The 17,246-nt window shown below is 38.7% G+C and overlaps 1 protein-coding gene across 1 annotated transcript in view; it reads left to right on the forward strand.

The window, feature by feature from the left end:
- The window catches only part of MAN1A2 (mannosidase alpha class 1A member 2), a 135,120-nt gene that overhangs the window by 89,109 nt on the left and 28,765 nt on the right, over nucleotides 1–17,246 (forward strand). The window contains exons 7-8 of the mRNA XM_041410892.1: nucleotides 30–153; nucleotides 571–664. Of these exons, the coding sequence (XP_041266826.1) occupies nucleotides 30–153; nucleotides 571–664 (218 nt within the window). The remainder of the gene's footprint in view (nucleotides 1–29; nucleotides 154–570; nucleotides 665–17,246) is intronic.

The raw sequence follows: 17,246 nt of genomic DNA on the forward strand, positions 1-17,246 counted from the left end.
CTTCTTTATGCATATTTGTTGGAATTCAGTGGTGTTGGTCGAAACTGGGGCTGGGCTTCTGCTGGCAGCAGCATCCTTGCTGAGTTTGGTACTCTGCACATGGAATTTGTCCACCTCAGCTATTTGACAGGGGATCCTGTATATTACAACAAGGTGAGTCTCAAAACCCAATATTTTTATCACACATCTTATCATAAATTTCATTAAAGAGGAATTACTTTCTATATTAAATTCTACTTCCATTCTTGGTAGCAGGTAAATATTTTCATGCTTGTATTTCTGTTACCAAATAGATGTATTTTTCAAGTAGAAATACATGATAACACAGGTTTTCTTATTTGTTTCAGAATACATTTAAAAATTGTGATTTTTTTTAAAGCATGTTTATGTGAGCAGTCCTTTAAAACCAAAAACGTACAAATCTGAAGAAAGCCCTCAGGAAAGCTTGTGGTTCAGATTAATAAAATTTGCTACTAAAAATGAAAGAAAAATAAAAAAGATTAAATTTAACTTTGTGCAGAGGGCAGACGAATGTTGTTAGCGGTGAACCTGATTCTTGATTTAATTTAGGTCATGCACATTCGGAAGTTACTTCAAAAAATGGATCGTCCTAATGGACTTTATCCAAATTATTTGAATCCAAGAACAGGCCGGTGGGGTCAGCGTAAGTATTCTTATTTTATTAATTCCTAATTAGAAGTCTACTTCTTACTTTGTTGTTGAGTTGGAGATCAGAAAGTTTATTCTGTAGGGCACAAACAACATTGCTTGATAACGTAAAACACGGAAGGATTGCTTGAACTTGAGATCTGAAATGAATCCTTGCCTGTCTCTGTCTGAAGTCACAGAGCTCACTTTTTAGGGTACTTTCTGAAAACAGCTTCCTACTTAATCTGATTCCTATCCTTGTGTTTATCAGTCAATAAAATCTTCAGTAATAAAGAATAATTCTGAAAGTATTTCCTCATTTTGATTCTGTTCCTGGTTTTGTTCTGCAAACCATCTGGTAAGTGGATTATTGTAAGGTGACGTGCATTAATGCATGTTTGTGGTGGTTAAATTGTGTTAGGCACTGACATCTACAAATATAATTCATCTCCTTAGTGGCATGTGAAATGGCATGATGAACCTCCTTATAGATGTAAAAAAAAAAGCTTTGGAATGAAAAGAAAAAGCAGGCATTGTTGCTGACAAGTTAAGAGGAGAGATAAAATATCAAGAGAGAGACACAAACATGATTCCTTACTTGAAGTGGTTCTTTCAAAAAAAGTTGAGTGGTTTTGTGCTTTGGTAGTGGCTGTGATAAATGAGAATTTTTTTCTTCAAGGTTTTATTTCTTTTTCCTTTATAAATGCAGGTCTATTTAGGAAAAACACACAAGATGATCTATTTCTGTCCTGTTTGACATCATTGATAGGTTTTGGGGATTTCAGTGATTGGCTGTAAATATCCAGCAGAACATGTTCTGGCTTGCAAACTGAGAATCTGCTTTTGACTTTGAATCTGGTATGTGAGGGAGATGAATACAGCTGTCATTGCAGTCATTGTGAAATACTTGTCTAATCCCATCTTTAAAGCCAGAATTCTATCCAAAGCATCTTATATCTTTGAGTGAATCATGACACCATCTGAGATGGGCAAATGGATTGATGGGACAAATTCTTCCGATAAATTTAAGTTTGACAACATATTCAAAAATAGGAAAATATGCAAATACAAATACTCGGGCATTATTTATTCAAAAGACAATTTTGTATTTTTGATTTGAAACAAATTTTTGTATTGTTTTTTTTTTTTAATTCCTAACCATCTGCTTGTGCTGGTTTTATCAAAAGTAGTCTAATGTGACGTATCACCAGGATTCTTTGGAGGCTGTTTCATAGAATCATGGAATGGCTTGGGTTGGAAAGGGCAGTAAAGATCATCTAGTTCCAATCCCCCTGCTGTGGGCAGGGGCACCTTCCACTGGATGATCTTGCTCAAAGCCTCTAACCTGGCCTTGAACACTTCCAGGGTTTGGGCATACTCAGCTTCTCTGGGCAACTCACCCCCACAGCAAAGAATTTCTAATATCTAATTTAAACCTACTCTCTTTCACTTTGAGTCCATCTCCCCTAGTCCTGTCACTACATGCCCTTGTAAAAAGTCCCTCTTCAGCTTTCTTGTAATAACAATGCACAGAATTAGTATCTCTTGGGAATAAAGAAAGTACTCCTCATCACTAAAAATAAACATACAATGAAAAGTTTAACTTTGCAGAAGTTTGGTGGAGCCAAACATACTACTATTAAATGGATTTTGCAAGATAATACATTTGGGACTCAAGTTTAGTATTACAAACTGAGACTTATATTCTGAGGATAAAAAGAAATACAAATTCTTAGAGCCTTTAATTTTTCTATGCTAATCATGAGTCATAAATTTATTTTCTGCAATTTGATGGTTGGGGTTTGGTTTTTTTGGTTTTTGGGGGGTTTTTTTGAGCAAATAAGGTTCCGAATGCATGTTCAGATGTCCTGGTAATATTTCTAGGATTTTCCCAGTGCAACAGTGTCATGGCTTAGGGTGGTAGTCTCCAATTTAGTAGTTCTGCTAAAACCACACCCGCTGCTCACTCGCCCTCTGCCTGCCTCCTGTTGGAAGAGATAAGAACAATTTACCAGAAACAGCAGTGAGATAAGAAAATGAACAGTAACTGTGACAATATCAATCACAAAAGCTATAAGACAAAGAAATGGTTTACATAGAAGTCCTGTTCTTTCCAGCCAGTTTCTTCTCCCTGACGAGAAAGGATGCCCTTTTCCTGAGAGGAGTTGTTTTCCCTGCCTCTGGCAATGACCTGACTTGGTACTGAACAACATTAGGGTCTGGCTATGCCCCCTCCCAGCTGCTCTAAAAAATTAATGCTGTCCCAGCTGAAACTAGGACAAACAGCATTTGTAAACCTAATACTGATACTGTGGGGACTAGATAGCAAGAATCCATAATTCTGCATTTCCTTTCACAAACCTGGATGGAATGATGAGAAAATGTCTCGGCTGTAGCCCTGGTAGATCACTCTTTGGTGCATCTACTCGCAAAAATTTAAGAAGTTACAGTAAAGGAGCACGTGGTCTGAAACACTGGACAGATGGGATGGAGTAGCTGGGGCTTAGGCAGGAATTTCTTTCTTTCTTTCTCCCTTGCAGAGGTTGTGTTCTGCTATGCATGAGTGAGTCGAGTAAGGATGATGCCTTCACACACAACATCCCAATTCACTGGAGGCCTCGTGTCTGAGCCCCCTACAGTGTTACTGGCTTGAGTCCCATGGTTGGTATTACAGGCAGGCAAGGCTTTTATGTTCCCCTCAGAAGGTAATTTCAAAGAGCATTGTATTTGGCTTGTTATATACCTTTGTACTGGAAAGACTGAGACAATGGAAAGAGTATCAAAGCATAACTTTTCTTTTTCCAGCTTCTAGGAAAGCTGCCCTTTTCATCTTTGCTGTGACCTTTAGTTTGATGCATCTTATCTTCTACAAAGTACTTTTTGCACATAGTTTCTGAGAATTATTTCAGAACACTTTATTTGCCTAGATACAAGTAACTTCACTCTGACCTTTCTAGTGTTGCTTTCTGTTCTTTTTTTCTTTCTTTCTTCATTTCAGCAATTTTTTTTCTGCTTAGACTTTTTCTGGTTCAATTCTAGTTAGGTTTTTTGTTAATCTGTGCAATATTCCAACTAAGTCACCAGGGGTGTGAAATAAATAAAATAAATCAGCATAAATACATACCTAAATACGCTGTTGAAGAACTATGGAATATAGCTGCAATACAGCATCTTTCTAGTGGTGGGTTTATTTTCTATTTCTGTACCCTTCATTCTAGTGTGGAGTGCCTTTATTCAAAGTAGTAATAACATCAGTGATGATGGGAACTTGGCAGTCAGACCAATTAATGCTATTACTACCAGTTGATTCTTAGTATTAGACAAAATATATAGTGGAAGAATTCATTTAGGTCAAGTTTTCTCAGCAGTTATATTTTTCTTTGCCTTTTAATTTATTTTTTGAAGAAAAAATGTACACTATTTGAATAGAAGAAAAATTGTACTCTTCTAGAAGTATTGCTGTTTTGTTTAATTTTGTTCCAACAAGCTGATAGGTAAACTTGAATATTTAAAGGAAATTCCTGTTGCAAGATTGTGGGAGAAAAGGGAAGCATCATTTTCTTTGGCTTCGGTGTGGCCCCATAGGGCTGTAAATTGGATCCATCTCTATTTGCAAACAAAACCTTGTGTAAAGTTCTTGGTAGCTTCTACCTTAATACTTGTTAGAGTATTTTGATACCTTCTCAGAGCTGTTTACACCGGGAGCATAGGCACACCCTGATTTTGTGGGTTTGAACCAAAGGTACATTGGTCCCCCAGTCCTCTATGCATATCCAGGGTTCAGGAATGGTGATGAGCTGGCTTTTGTAAAGGTTTTTCAGGCCTTTGTGGGATCAGCAGTTGTTACAGGGTTCTTCTGTGCCTCAGAACATTTCTGTTTTAGCCTCCATAGATCGTAGGCCATGTTGCTGTGTCTTGTCTGGTTTGCCTTGTTTAAATGTATGCTCAAAAGGTGGTCTGTGCTCTTCTTGGGTTAGGAGAAGGGGAGTGGTGTATGTGATATGCTGTAACCTTGTTGACATCCGTCTGATGTGAGGGTGCAGGGTCCAGTGAGTCATTCCTGCTAAGACTTGATTTATCAGAGTGCAGGCCTTTTGATCTCAGTATAAATAGCATGTTCTGCAGTTTCACTTCTGGGAATGATGTGCTGGGGACACTATCCTGAGATGTGCAGACCATCTTTTCCGCTTGTTTGTCTGCTGGAGCTTACAGAGATGTGTGCTTTCATTCAAACCAGTCAATGTTTCTCTTAAAAATGCCTGATCAGTTATAACTAGTGAAGTAACTTACCACTCAATTAGTAATACTCATTTCATCAAGAGGGATGTGACCATTGCTTCCAGGTTCTTAACAAGTTATAGAGATTAGTCAAATCATTATGTCAGTGTGGCATTAATCTATAGGCATAACTTTGAAGTGATTACAATTTAATTAATATAAATTTTCATTTGCATTTAATGCACTTGACGTAGCCCTTGAAGAAGGGTGACAGATTACTTCTTTCTTTTACTGCCTGCCTCAGTGAAGCAGCAGTCAGGGTCTGAAGCCACAGCAGCCAGGACTGAGCAGGGACTACTGCTTCATCCCGTAATTTCTTTCCACTTGAATGCTGTAAACCCCAGTCCTAAAAACTGGTGGGTGAATGGCTTACTGGTTATTGCTAAATCCCCATCCTTTCCAATGCAAATGCTTTATAATGCAACTGGACACTTAGTGCTGTGTAGCAGCAAGGGGGTTCATTATACCCAGGAGGAGGAAAATGATAGCTAAATATTTGGGGTTAAGCTTATAATGTGCAGGTATTATTGCAGCATGGGGGTTGTGACAAACGTCTTTTGAATGGGTTCAGTTCAATATTTGTCAGTTCACTGGGCCATTTGCTAGAAGGCAGAGCTATAATGCCTACAGGAATGTTGACAGATTCCATTTTTACTTACAGGCTAAAGTGATGGTCCAGTAGGAACAAGTTATTTACAATACTTCTGCTTTGGGGTTTCAGTTTCTGCAAGACTGAAAGGAAAATAGCTGTCAGGGAGGATTTTCTAGCCTCTCACATTAACCTTCAGTTGACTTTGTTAGCTTTTCGTTTACATGTGCTGAGCAGTTGGATTAGTGTGAGCATCAGAACTTTGAATTTAGATTATTTTCAAAAGCAGTAACAGTGCTTTCTAGAGAAGCCTCCTAAGCAGATGTAACAGAAAGTTTATTAAAAAGCTGGGATTTCAAAATTACAGAAATTGATTGGTACTGAAGAAAAGTGATTTCTTAAAAAATTAAAATATGTAAAAAAAATTTAGTTTGCATTTGTAAACATGTTAGATGAGAATACCAACGCGAAGTGCAATAACAAAAGAAATGCCAAATCTGCATGTTATTGCAAAGTCAGGGCACGCATGTCCCGTTTGCACATTCCTGTAAATTGGTCATTCTTCCTTTTTGCTTTCCAACACTGAAAATAAACTACTTACTTTCTTCTGGTTCCAACATCTCTGGCAAGTAATAATGTTATTGAAGGGGAACTCTAATTACTCTTAACTTCAAATCTCATTTCCTATAGAGTTACCTGGATTGGTTACCAAGAGAGTTGTCAGTTTAACTAAAGTTGGGGTTTAGGCCAAATATGGCTTCCATATGCAAGAAAATAAGTAGAAATGTCATGCTGTGTTAATCTTATATGTTTATTTCACCTTAGTGATATGTGGGCACATTAACAAGTTGCTGTGAAGTAAGCTAGCATGTGAATTTACAGTGCATGAGCTGAGCATTGCTATTAGGAATGTAGCAGCAGACACCAAATTTGTCACCAGCAAATGCTGATGTGATGAACATTCAGGCTGCAGTCTATTCTCTGCTGCTTTATTCATGTCTCCTTCCAGAAAACAAGCCCCATACTCAGACTTGCAAGTAGTCCAGTCTAAAAGCCCAGTGTGGGACTGTCATCATCTTTATAAGGACTCATTGACAGTGTGATATTGATCACAAGTGATAAGAGCATTAAATGCATTAAATTTAATTGGTGTCTTCCATGCCAAAGTGGTAGGTGTCCTTTAAAGACAATAAGAAGATTCACACAGGTATTTAGCCTGTTACACTACTTTCTTGCAGCTTCCTGCACCTGTTACTACAGAGTAGGTAGAGGCACAACCTGGGTGGCTGAATGGGAGAAGTTTACATCCTCTATCTCCCAGCTGGTTGTACTTTGCACTGGCCTTGAAATAGACTTAAGCAAGTATCTTTATGGATGTGCATATTGCATTTTCTTCAGGTGGTCTTTAATTTTCAACAATAACTGCTCAAATTAAACCGAGTACTTTTAATTTTAAAATGCTACTTGGAAGAGGCATCTGTATATTTAATTTATTTGTGTTAGATTTACCCTTCTTTTAAAATGGTGCAATTTTCAAACACTGGAAACAAACCATTAAATTACTGTCATTAAGTACAGTAGAAATACTGGGTGAATATTCCACGTTTTTTATGCCTGTCTGTACAGCTGGTTTGAGGCTAATGCCCTTGGGCTGAGCAAAGTAATTAAGCAAAAGGCTTCCTTTAAACTCTTGCAGGTAATAGACAAACCATGAGCAATGCATCCTCTCTGTTTTCATTTGTGATATGATATGGTATCAAATGCACACCACCATCTGTCTATATTTATTTTTCAGAATTTAAAGGAACAGTGAAAATAAATTTGATGTTAATGTATATAACATGGTTAAAGATGGTAAGAAAACCACTGTATTTAGTAGACTCCAAGACCTGGGGATTCCTCCGTCCCAGCTCTTGAAGGCCATCCAGGTCCAAGTGTCTCCATCCCTGTCTGATGGATGTGACTGCTGAAGTTCCCATTTGCAGCCAGCACATATTCCAGAGGTGCATTAAGAGGACACTGATGCAGCTGCCCACACAGAGAGCCACCAACAGCCCTGCCTTTGCAGCACCCCCGTGTAATCCTGCCACAACTCACCTGCAACACACCCACAGCTAGCCAGGTTTTGATCCTCCTCCTTATGTTCACTGTCAGATAGATGCATAGGCTTGCACCCTTTCCAGGGATCCTCCTGCTCATGGACCCTTCAAATATTAGAGAGGCTCTCAGTCCGATACCTGTGCTTGCACCCTGGACCTGTACAGCCATCAGCACAGAGCTGGGGTCTTTTCAGATGTGGGTCTCCTGCTGTCCAGCTGGGAGTTTGCTAATGAACTACACATGCACTCAGGATTGAATTCACTGGGAAAAACAAACAAACACAGGTGTTTTCAGTTGCTGACACATAAACCTAGGGCTGTGGGTCCTAGTATCAACCTCTGAGCTCTGCCACCCAGCTCTGGCAGCCCCTGTGACCTGCAGACCCCTTTTGATGAAGAAGGTGCTGTCACACTCTGCCTGTTCCCTTGTGAGAATGCGAACGCTGAGAAAAATCAGCATGTCAGCTGAAGGGTATTGCCCTGACAGTGTGAGCTCTATCTGATCCATAGGGAGAGTGGCTCTCTAAAATGCAAACTTTCAAGGGTGCTACAGAGATAGAAATACAGATCCTGATTTATTTATCAGTTATTGGGCCTTCCATTTTTAAAATTAAGCAAGAAACCCTTTCAATCTTTACACCTGCCTCTGGGAGATGAAAACCCTTGCAGATGGCAAGGTGAAGTGAATAATATTGAAGAACGAAATAGTCCTTGAAAAGATTAAAGAAATACTGCAGATAAATATTTCAGATAAAAATATAATTGTAGCATAAATTAACAGGCTGATAGTGTGGTTAGAGATAGTGCAGAGATGCTAGTTGTGGAAGACCTGTCTTTGGCAGCTGAACCTGTTCATAATCTTCTTTAACTGTGAAGATATTATACATTCTCTCTCCTATCCTTACCTATTTACTACATGCCTGGCTTAGCACAAGAAGTATCTTAAATTATGTCTATTAATACCTGTACATTCTTTAAAGAAACTAGCAATGCCATGAATTAGGAAAAATAAAACTGTGAAAGGTAATGTCAAGTTCTGGCAAAACATCCATAACCTAAAAGGAAGCAAAAGGAATTGGGTCAAGTCAGCCTTGTATATTCCAAAGTATTTTCTGAAACTCATCAGATAACTACTTTCTATTTGGACTTGTGAATAATAATTTCTAATACTTTAACTTGCAGGTGATTATTTTTCCCCTTCAGCATAAGGAAAAGATTTTCTATCTCTTAAATAGAAATGGTACAGAAGTAAAATAATCGCATACTGTAAAAGTACCTGTAGAGTAGTTCCCAACCTGACTGCATTTTTGCACATTTATTTGATTAGGAAGTAAATTTATTTTTAAATTCGTGTTTGGAACATCATTTATAGAACTGGAGATATGTGATTTATGTGATAGTTAGTTTGAACATTGCTGTAAGTATTTATTTACAGAGGTTTTTCTATTTGAAATCTGCTTTCAGTTTATTACATTATGAGCAAATAAAATTACTGCATTATTTCTAGACTTCCAGTAGTAGGTATGCTGTTGCATATGAGGAGGTGGGGGTGGTTTTTTGCAGTTTAATTTCTTTTGCTATCTTGGCAGGTGTCCTTAATTTTACTCTCCAATTTACTTTGTGTTGTTCTGTCCTTAGGAACATGCATGTGTTTTGAATAGAAGATAATCTGTGTAATCTCTGCTGGGGAATTCCCCTTGTACTTTTGCTTTACAACCTTGTACAAATGTAATTAGCTGTCTTCCAAGAAAAAGTTGCATTCAAATTTGTTTATTCATTAGAAGCCAAGAGCAAGATAATCTGTTAAAATTTTATTTTAATGAAATACAACAGAACTGTGCATTACAGGAAATATGCTTTTATAAGACTACAAGGTTAAGATGCTTTGCTGGTCTGCTGAGCAAGATGCTGAAAAAGGTGAACAAATAAAACCTTTGTTTAGTGTGTTAAAGATTCTGGTGTTATTGGAAGGTTAAACATGAATATGAATTATGCATTTGAAAAGGAGTGTCTATAAATAATTCCTAAAGAGAGGGTTTGGATATGGTGTAACTTTGGTTTATGAGAATGCTTGCATACATTGCTAGGCAAAGAGATGAATATTTCATTTTGCTGTACTACCAAGCTATGCTTCTAGAGCATGATCTCGGTGGGGAGTGCGTCAATATCTAGAATTTATGATTTGTCCCACAGCTTCTCCATTTGTTTTTCTCATCTTTGTAATTTACTGTGAATTCAGTAAATTCTTCTATATTTATGAAGTCTGGCATGTTTAGGGTACCTCCTGATATTTTTGAGAGCTTACACTGATGGCTTTGAAGACATTAACTTGAAATCATTTGGGAGTAGAAAGCTATCCTTTGACATCACTGAGTTTTTAGAGTTTGATTTCCTATGGAATCTCATTATTTCTTTGATAATTTTATGCCTAAAGCTGCATTTTTGAATCATTCTTGACTTAGTAGTTTCTTATGAAAGGGAAGCCTATCAAAATCCACTTACAAACTTGTTACAGCCTTATTAAACTTTCTTGATTTTATTTTATTCCTTCTCTGTAATGTGTTGGAAGCTGTGCACTTAAGTGTTTCTATCAATGCTCTCTAGATGATTGGTAAATTCAGATGACTTCTGTTGTCACATCTGACTTCTGTTTCTTTTGAGTATGTCTTCAGTATGTGAGACTTCATATTCTGAGTTCTGTGTGGAGATGTACCTGCTGATGGTCACGTGAGAAACATTTTCAGTTTGGGGACATCGAGAAGAGAGGGTCTGTAGTTCTGTTCAGTGAATATTGAATGTATCTTACTAATGGCTTCTTTTATTCCTGAAGTTCTACTGGGAGTTGGACTGTCCTTGTAGCAGCAAGCTAAAATACCGTCTCGACTTGAAGATCTGTGTGATCTTGCAGAAATGATCCCATATGACATATATAGTCAAGTAAGAGAGGGGTGGTGATGAATGCAGTCTACATGTGGTGTGGTAGCTCAGTCTCTGTCACAGAGCATGGTCTGAAAAAGTCTTAAAATCAATACAATTTCCCAGCACTTACAGAGTGATCAAAGCTTCAGGTGGCTGTGTGTGCCATTTGAAGCATCTGACATGAGAAAAATAAGAGCTGAAATAATAGACTGAAGTTTAGGAGGAAGAAACAGTCAGAGTAGCCTGGATTTATATTGCATGTGGTATAATCCAAAAGTATGTCAATAACAGGGAAATCACTTTTGACTGTCAGCTTCCTTATTGGGAGCTGGGAAATAGATAGATAGATAGATAGATAGATAGATAGATAGATAGATAGATAGATATGTATAGATATAAACTGTCATGTCATGTCTTGATACAGCTTGAAGGGTGAAGTTTTTGACAGTGGTTTTGCCAGCTGATTTGGTGCAGATGAGTGTTGAACTAGATTTAATCTAATAAAGGTTACCCTTTCCCATGTTCTTGTTTATAATCTTCAAGAGGAGAATTGAGATCTTCAAGGAAGATTGAGGTGAATAAACTAAAGGGTGTAATGACCTTAAGAACTTGTCCATCCCCCTATATATGAAGTCTTTTTCAAAAGGGACTCTTTGGGTTTTGGGTGCTTACCTGCAAATCACAGGGGCTTTATTAAAGCTGCCCACACAGTTGGGATTTACAGTGACTCCAAACTTGGCTGAGAGGCAGGCGTGTTTCATTTGGGTGGCTCTGAGGGTGAATGTAATAACCTTGAAAAGACAACTTCAGGTGATAAAGGCTTCTCAGTAAACACACCGACACAAGGATTTAATATGTTTCTAATTTTAGCATGTGGACTTGATGTATTTAGTTGATTGGTGTTTAATTCTTGAACATGTCTTCTGAGAGATGACCTAAATCTTTCCAGAATTATAAATAATAGCTGGAATGTTTTGATGTTTCAGGAAAGTTTGAATAAAAATAAGAAAACATTTGTTCCAGCTGTGAATTCCTGAGAGTGAAAGTACAGTCTGTTGTAAGATACCAAATTAGGATACTCCTTTGACATTACAGAATCATAAATTACATTCAGTCTGAAGAAGTGTTTTGATTCTAAGAACATTAGTTACCTAAATATGTGTATTAGTTGGCTCGTTATACTTGCTGGTCTGTTTCAAAGTATTTCTATTGTCTTTGGACACACTTGAATTGTGCAAGTTTAACTGTTTTTAATCTTTAGTTTGATAGTCCCTACAGATCTAGGAAGTAATTTTGCTTAATTTTATTATATGAGAAACTGGTAGTACTTATAATTAAGATTGTTAATACTTTCCATTAAGTGATTGTGGCTTCAGTTCCTTGTAGCTGCCAGACTTTAATTCTTCCAACTGGAATATTCTGTCTGCCTCAAGCTGTTCTCTTGGGGTTTCTTTAAACAACTTTGACAAAAATGCTTTAGTCATCTCTAAATGAAACTAGAAATGGAACGTGATTCTACTCAGATTCAAGTTTGTTTTTTCAAAGAGTACAGTTAAGGAACTCAAGAACCATCCATATTTTTCCAGGCCTTGTTATAATATTGACATCTAGTTTCTCCATCTGGAGTATTTAGAGTTCAGCTGCTCCATTCTCCAGAGCTGTGTGTGCTGAGCAGGCGTGCTCACGCACCCGCAGGTCCAGAGGAGGTCAGCCGCATGTTCCATGTTGCTGGATCCTGTTGTGGCACCAGACAGTAGAATGGGAAGCAGTGTCTGTTCAGCTACCTCCCAGCTGATGAATGATTAACTTACATTTTTCAAATGTGGTTCTGTTATATGAGATCCTGCATGTTTTCAGAAAAATTCTCATGCTGGTAATGTGTTCCTTAGTGGTACATAGTTTATATGCTAAAATTGCACCTCCACCTCCTTTTACCAAGGCTGCCTTTGCTGCAGTTAATTTACAAGTGCTTGCACTTTTAAGCCAACCACTATGGCTTATGACATCCTTAGGTTGAATTTCTGCAGTGAATTGCAGCAGCTGCAATTTCCAGGGCCTCAGCTTTCTGGATTAAAGGATTAAAAGGGGAGCTTGCACCTATTTAGAGCAGCTGAGGAGCACTAAGTCCAACTACATGAAGTAAAGATTGAACTGAAATGTAATCAGAGCCAGCCTGAAGACAAACAGAAAAACAATTCTTTGCAAGTTTCCTGCACAGAGAAAGAGGGCTCCTGCAGTCTAAGGCCAGTTGGTACAGACCAGAACAACTAATGGTGGTGGGGTATGTGGGTTTCTTAATGAAAGTCACTGTTAGCTTATTAATCACTTTGCTACCCCCTCCTGGTCACTTAACTTTTCCACTCTTGAACTCTTTCTCTGACATATTACAATAGCACTTTGCCAGTTTGTGATCCTTGAGGAAGATCAGCCTCCCTTTTTATTGCTTCCTTCTTTTGTTGCAAAGTAATTCTGTGCTACTGCTCTTGGTTGAAATGAATCAGTGGTTTGTTTGTCTTGGCATTTCCAGTCTACTGAGTATAGCACAGGTTTTAGTGAGTTTTGCTTTATTTTAAAGTCAAAAGTGACGATTACAGTTCTGAGATTTCAGTTTATAAATAGCCAAATTAGTAATTTTTTTGCTTGGTTGTTCTCTCTGTGTCTCTAGTTTAAAATATTGAATCAGTGTTGTAGTTACAACTTGTGAATTAAAAATACTGTGGCCATAGTTGATCCTCATCTCCACCTGTTTGTGCTTCTGCACTGCTCCAATGTTATCTCACTGTCTTGCTTTCCAGCAGGGCAGCCTGTGCATGATAAACATACCTCTGCTCAGTATTGTATTTCATCTTTTTTATTCTGTGTGCAGGAAGTCATGCAGAAGCTTTCTGCCGAGGGTGGATGGGCCCTGGGGTCAGGGAGGGCCGGTGGCTCGCTCCCCTCTGCTCCTGGCTAGCAGGAAACCTCACCCTCAGGTGTTGGGACTGCAGCATCAGTTCTGGCATGAGGTGCTGCCTTTTATACAATGCCTGGCTTCTTTATTTATTCTTGCTCCTTGCCAAGAAATAACAATTGAACAATTAAGGCACAAAGCAGAGAGGGTTTAGCGAATCATGAACTGTTTTTAATTTGCCTCATTAAGCTGCTGTTAACTACTTAAAGCCATCTGCTTAAAAATAATTTACACATCTTAAGTTTGCTCTAGAGAGCAGGTAGACTTTCATTAGAACAGACTTCATTATTAATGTTATCTTTAGGGGGCTGTCAGTTGTTGTGGGAAACATGCTATTGCTCACTGAACCAAACTTTCCTTGTAAACAAAAGGAAGTGGCATGTGTTGGTAACCTGCAGTCTGTGGCCATAACCGTATTCTTGGGAACCACTGCCGTTCATGTGGAAATTGGCTTGCTGTGGAGGAAGTTATTTACAAATATTAGGTAGATCTGGGGATGACAAATGAAGATGAGCTGTGGGAATGCATTGTATCCCTGGTACCTACAACCGTCTCAAAAATTAGTCCTGAAGAGAAAGAACAGCCAGATCCATCTCAGCACCTCACCTGTCACTGAGGAGGGGGAATCTTGTGGCCTATGCCTTGAGGAGCTGTTTGCAGTAAAAAACTGTTTATTTGTCTCCCCAGAGACAAATAAACTGTAAAGAAACAGTTTCACTTAGAGAGAACATATCACCAGAGCTCTGCAGACCCTCCCTGCTCTCTGGGGCTGAGATCCAGTGGCATTTCAGCAAGGCTGTGTGTGACCTCCTGCCTGTGCTGTGGTTTAGTGCTGTCCTGCTTCTTGTATGGGAGATTGTGTCAGCAGTGAGCTCATGGATCGCTGATACCAACAAGATCATTTGGAATGAAACTATCTTTGGAATATTAGATAATGATGGTGTGACGTTTTAAAAGAAGGTCCCCCTCTCAGTGTGAGGGAAAGAGGCAGATCGTGTTTTCAGTGTATTAGCTGAGACACAATATGTTACTAAGTACAGATATTTTATCAGTACATTAAAAACTCATTAAAGTATTGCTCTGAGATCGATTGGTATGTTGTTCATTGAGAGGTTTTTGTTTACAGTTGAGTGCTGTTTATTAAGAAGAAAAATGCCAGTATTTAAAAGGATGAAGATCCTTTGTATTAGCTGAGCAAAAATGTTGCTATGAACTTGAAATATCATTGTCTTTCTATTAAGGTTTTATTTGTCTCTTTTTGGGAAGAAGAATCCTTACAAACAGACTAACTGCACAGGTTTGCACACAATATGCTTTCAAGTGTGACAAACCAGAAAAAATACAGGGTTTCTTGTAATTGCAAAAGTTGAAGGTATTCTTTCCAACTGCAGTTAGCGTCTTTCAGTTTGAAAAGAACTCCAAAGCAATTCTTGACTGGAATCCTTTTATGTTTGCCCAGTCATCTGGGCCTACATTTGAAAAAATGCAGAATGAAGAAATTACCCAAATTTGTCTTGATTTGAAGGAATGAATGTTCCAAAAATATATACACTGAAGAGAACATGTGGCTTCAGCCACATTTGTTGTGCTATCTTATTTCTGTTCTTTTTGCTATATTTGTCTTAATTTGGAATGAATTCTACTCCAGGATTTCACTGTAAAACAGCTCTTCAAAATAAAAACCTTTACATGACAAAGAGCTAATTAAATGATTCTTGTAGATCAAATGTGTGAAAGAATGAATCCATTTCAAAATGTTCAAAATGCTTGTACTTAATGCTTATCTTCTCAGTTGTTTACTGAGGAGTACCCAGTATCAAGATGCTATTGTAAGCTCAGTTATTCAAATCACAAGTTATTCCTTTTTAGTACTCTGGATTGACATGGAAGGTTAGGGCCAGTGTGAAAACGTCAGTAAATTTTATGTGAAAAACATTTTTCTGAGCAAAACATTCTGAGTTGAGCTGACTTAAATCTTTGAATCCATCTGAGCTATAGCTCAAAGAGCAGGAAAAAGTGATAATCACCATGGACCTTCTGATAAGTTTGGATAAGGAGGTTTGCTTTTAGGAGAGGATGGTATGTGATGACCCAATTCTACAGTCTTCACCAGTTATATATTTGCTAAGGAATCTTGGAAAATATTTCTTTAGCATTTCTGCTCTAGGTGAGAGCAAATTGTCAAAGACCCACAATCTGTCACAAGCTGTGTTTTAAGTAATTTCTACTTACAGTTCTTACAAAATGCAGCAAATTCTGCTTTAGCAGACCCTAGCAGAAAAGCTGAAGAAGACCTTGCCAGGGTGCAGTTAATGCAGCTGCAGAAGCTGGAAAATTCACTGTGTTTAAAATCAGTTCAGCTGCTGCATTGGCCTCCTTTTCACTTCCATCCCCATTTGGCTATTTTTGTGGATGGGGAGGGGACAGGACATAAAGGCACCTGCATCTTGATGTGGCCAGCTCCCCTGAACTACTATCATGTGTTCCCACCAGAAATATTTCATATGTCCTTCTCCTGCTGCTGAAGAGAAGGAACAGGATCCGTTTGCCTTTTTTGACAGGTCTTCCCTCTGGTCCAGCTGTGAAAGGCATCAGCTGGGGAGTGGAGTAGCCCACTGCTGAATGAGAGAGGAGCCTTGAAAACTCTGGGCTGGTCAGAGCTGGAGTGAGGTATGCATAAAAGGAGCAAGGAAAATGCTGCTGCTGGGAATTGGAAGGCCCTTGAAAGGCCTTAGTTTCTTACCATGTGCTTGTCTGCTTCTGAATGGGAGGAGGATCTGAATCCAAGAGGCTTGAGCAGCCCTGTTCTCTGCACGAAGAAGGTGCAAAAAAGGCTGTCTAGGGGATGGCTCTGAGTTCTGTGTCCCTCAATGCTTCTGGTGGCTGTGTTCTCTATACTCTTGGCTAAGATGACAAGCAAAGTGAAGGAGAAGAGCTGCTGACAGAAGAGAAGGACAGTTCTCAAATGACTGCCTGGAGAAGTGGTCATGAAATGGGACATATTGCTGATAATTGACTTTTGAAAGACACCTGGAATGTGGATTTCTGTGTTTAGGAAATGAACCTTTTCCGCTCATCTTCCTGCTCTTTCCTGTCCCAGTCCTAGCTGGAGCTACTACAACAATGTTGCTGAGGGTTCAACAACCTGAGTGCATCTGTCAAGGAAATCTGGCTGAGGATCATCGCTCACTCAAATGGCAGAGCTCAGCTGGGGACAAGGCAGCAGTTTAACAGAACCAGTTTTAAACTGTCTCTTGTGAAGTCAGTCCCTGAGCAGTGCTGGCATGAGTTGTAGCTTTGAAGTCTTGGGATAGTTTGTGGTTTTTTTATTTTTTCCCTGAAAACCACAGACCCTTGTTTCTTGAGTCTACTTAAGAATGTCATTGTAAATCGAAGGAGTAATTTCTAGCCCTTGCATTTGTGTAAGAAAGTGACTCATGACCTGAATGTCCTCTTACAGCTCAGGGTGAGAAAGCTTATGAAAACTCATAATCACTGAGTAAGTGGGTGTGAAAAGGCAGTCAAGGAGATTCTGAGGTATAAGAGAAGGGCATGAAGTAATTTGCTTCAAATTCACAACTTGAAACTAAATGGGAAAGCTACAGGCTCTCTACTTGCTCCTTCCTTTGTTTAGAAATCCATTTTTAAGTAGCAGATGAGCCAAGAGGCAGCTAGAAGAGTTAGGATAGCAGCATCTACCAGCTCTAACCTCCTACTCACATCTTCAGAGGCAAGCAGACATACTGTGGTAGGGTGGTGCTTG

Source organism: Onychostruthus taczanowskii, unplaced genomic scaffold (assembly GCF_017590055.1).
Source record: "Onychostruthus taczanowskii isolate IOZ18803 unplaced genomic scaffold, ASM1759005v1 scaffold34, whole genome shotgun sequence".
Classification (NCBI taxonomy): Eukaryota; Metazoa; Chordata; class Aves; order Passeriformes; family Passeridae; genus Onychostruthus; species Onychostruthus taczanowskii.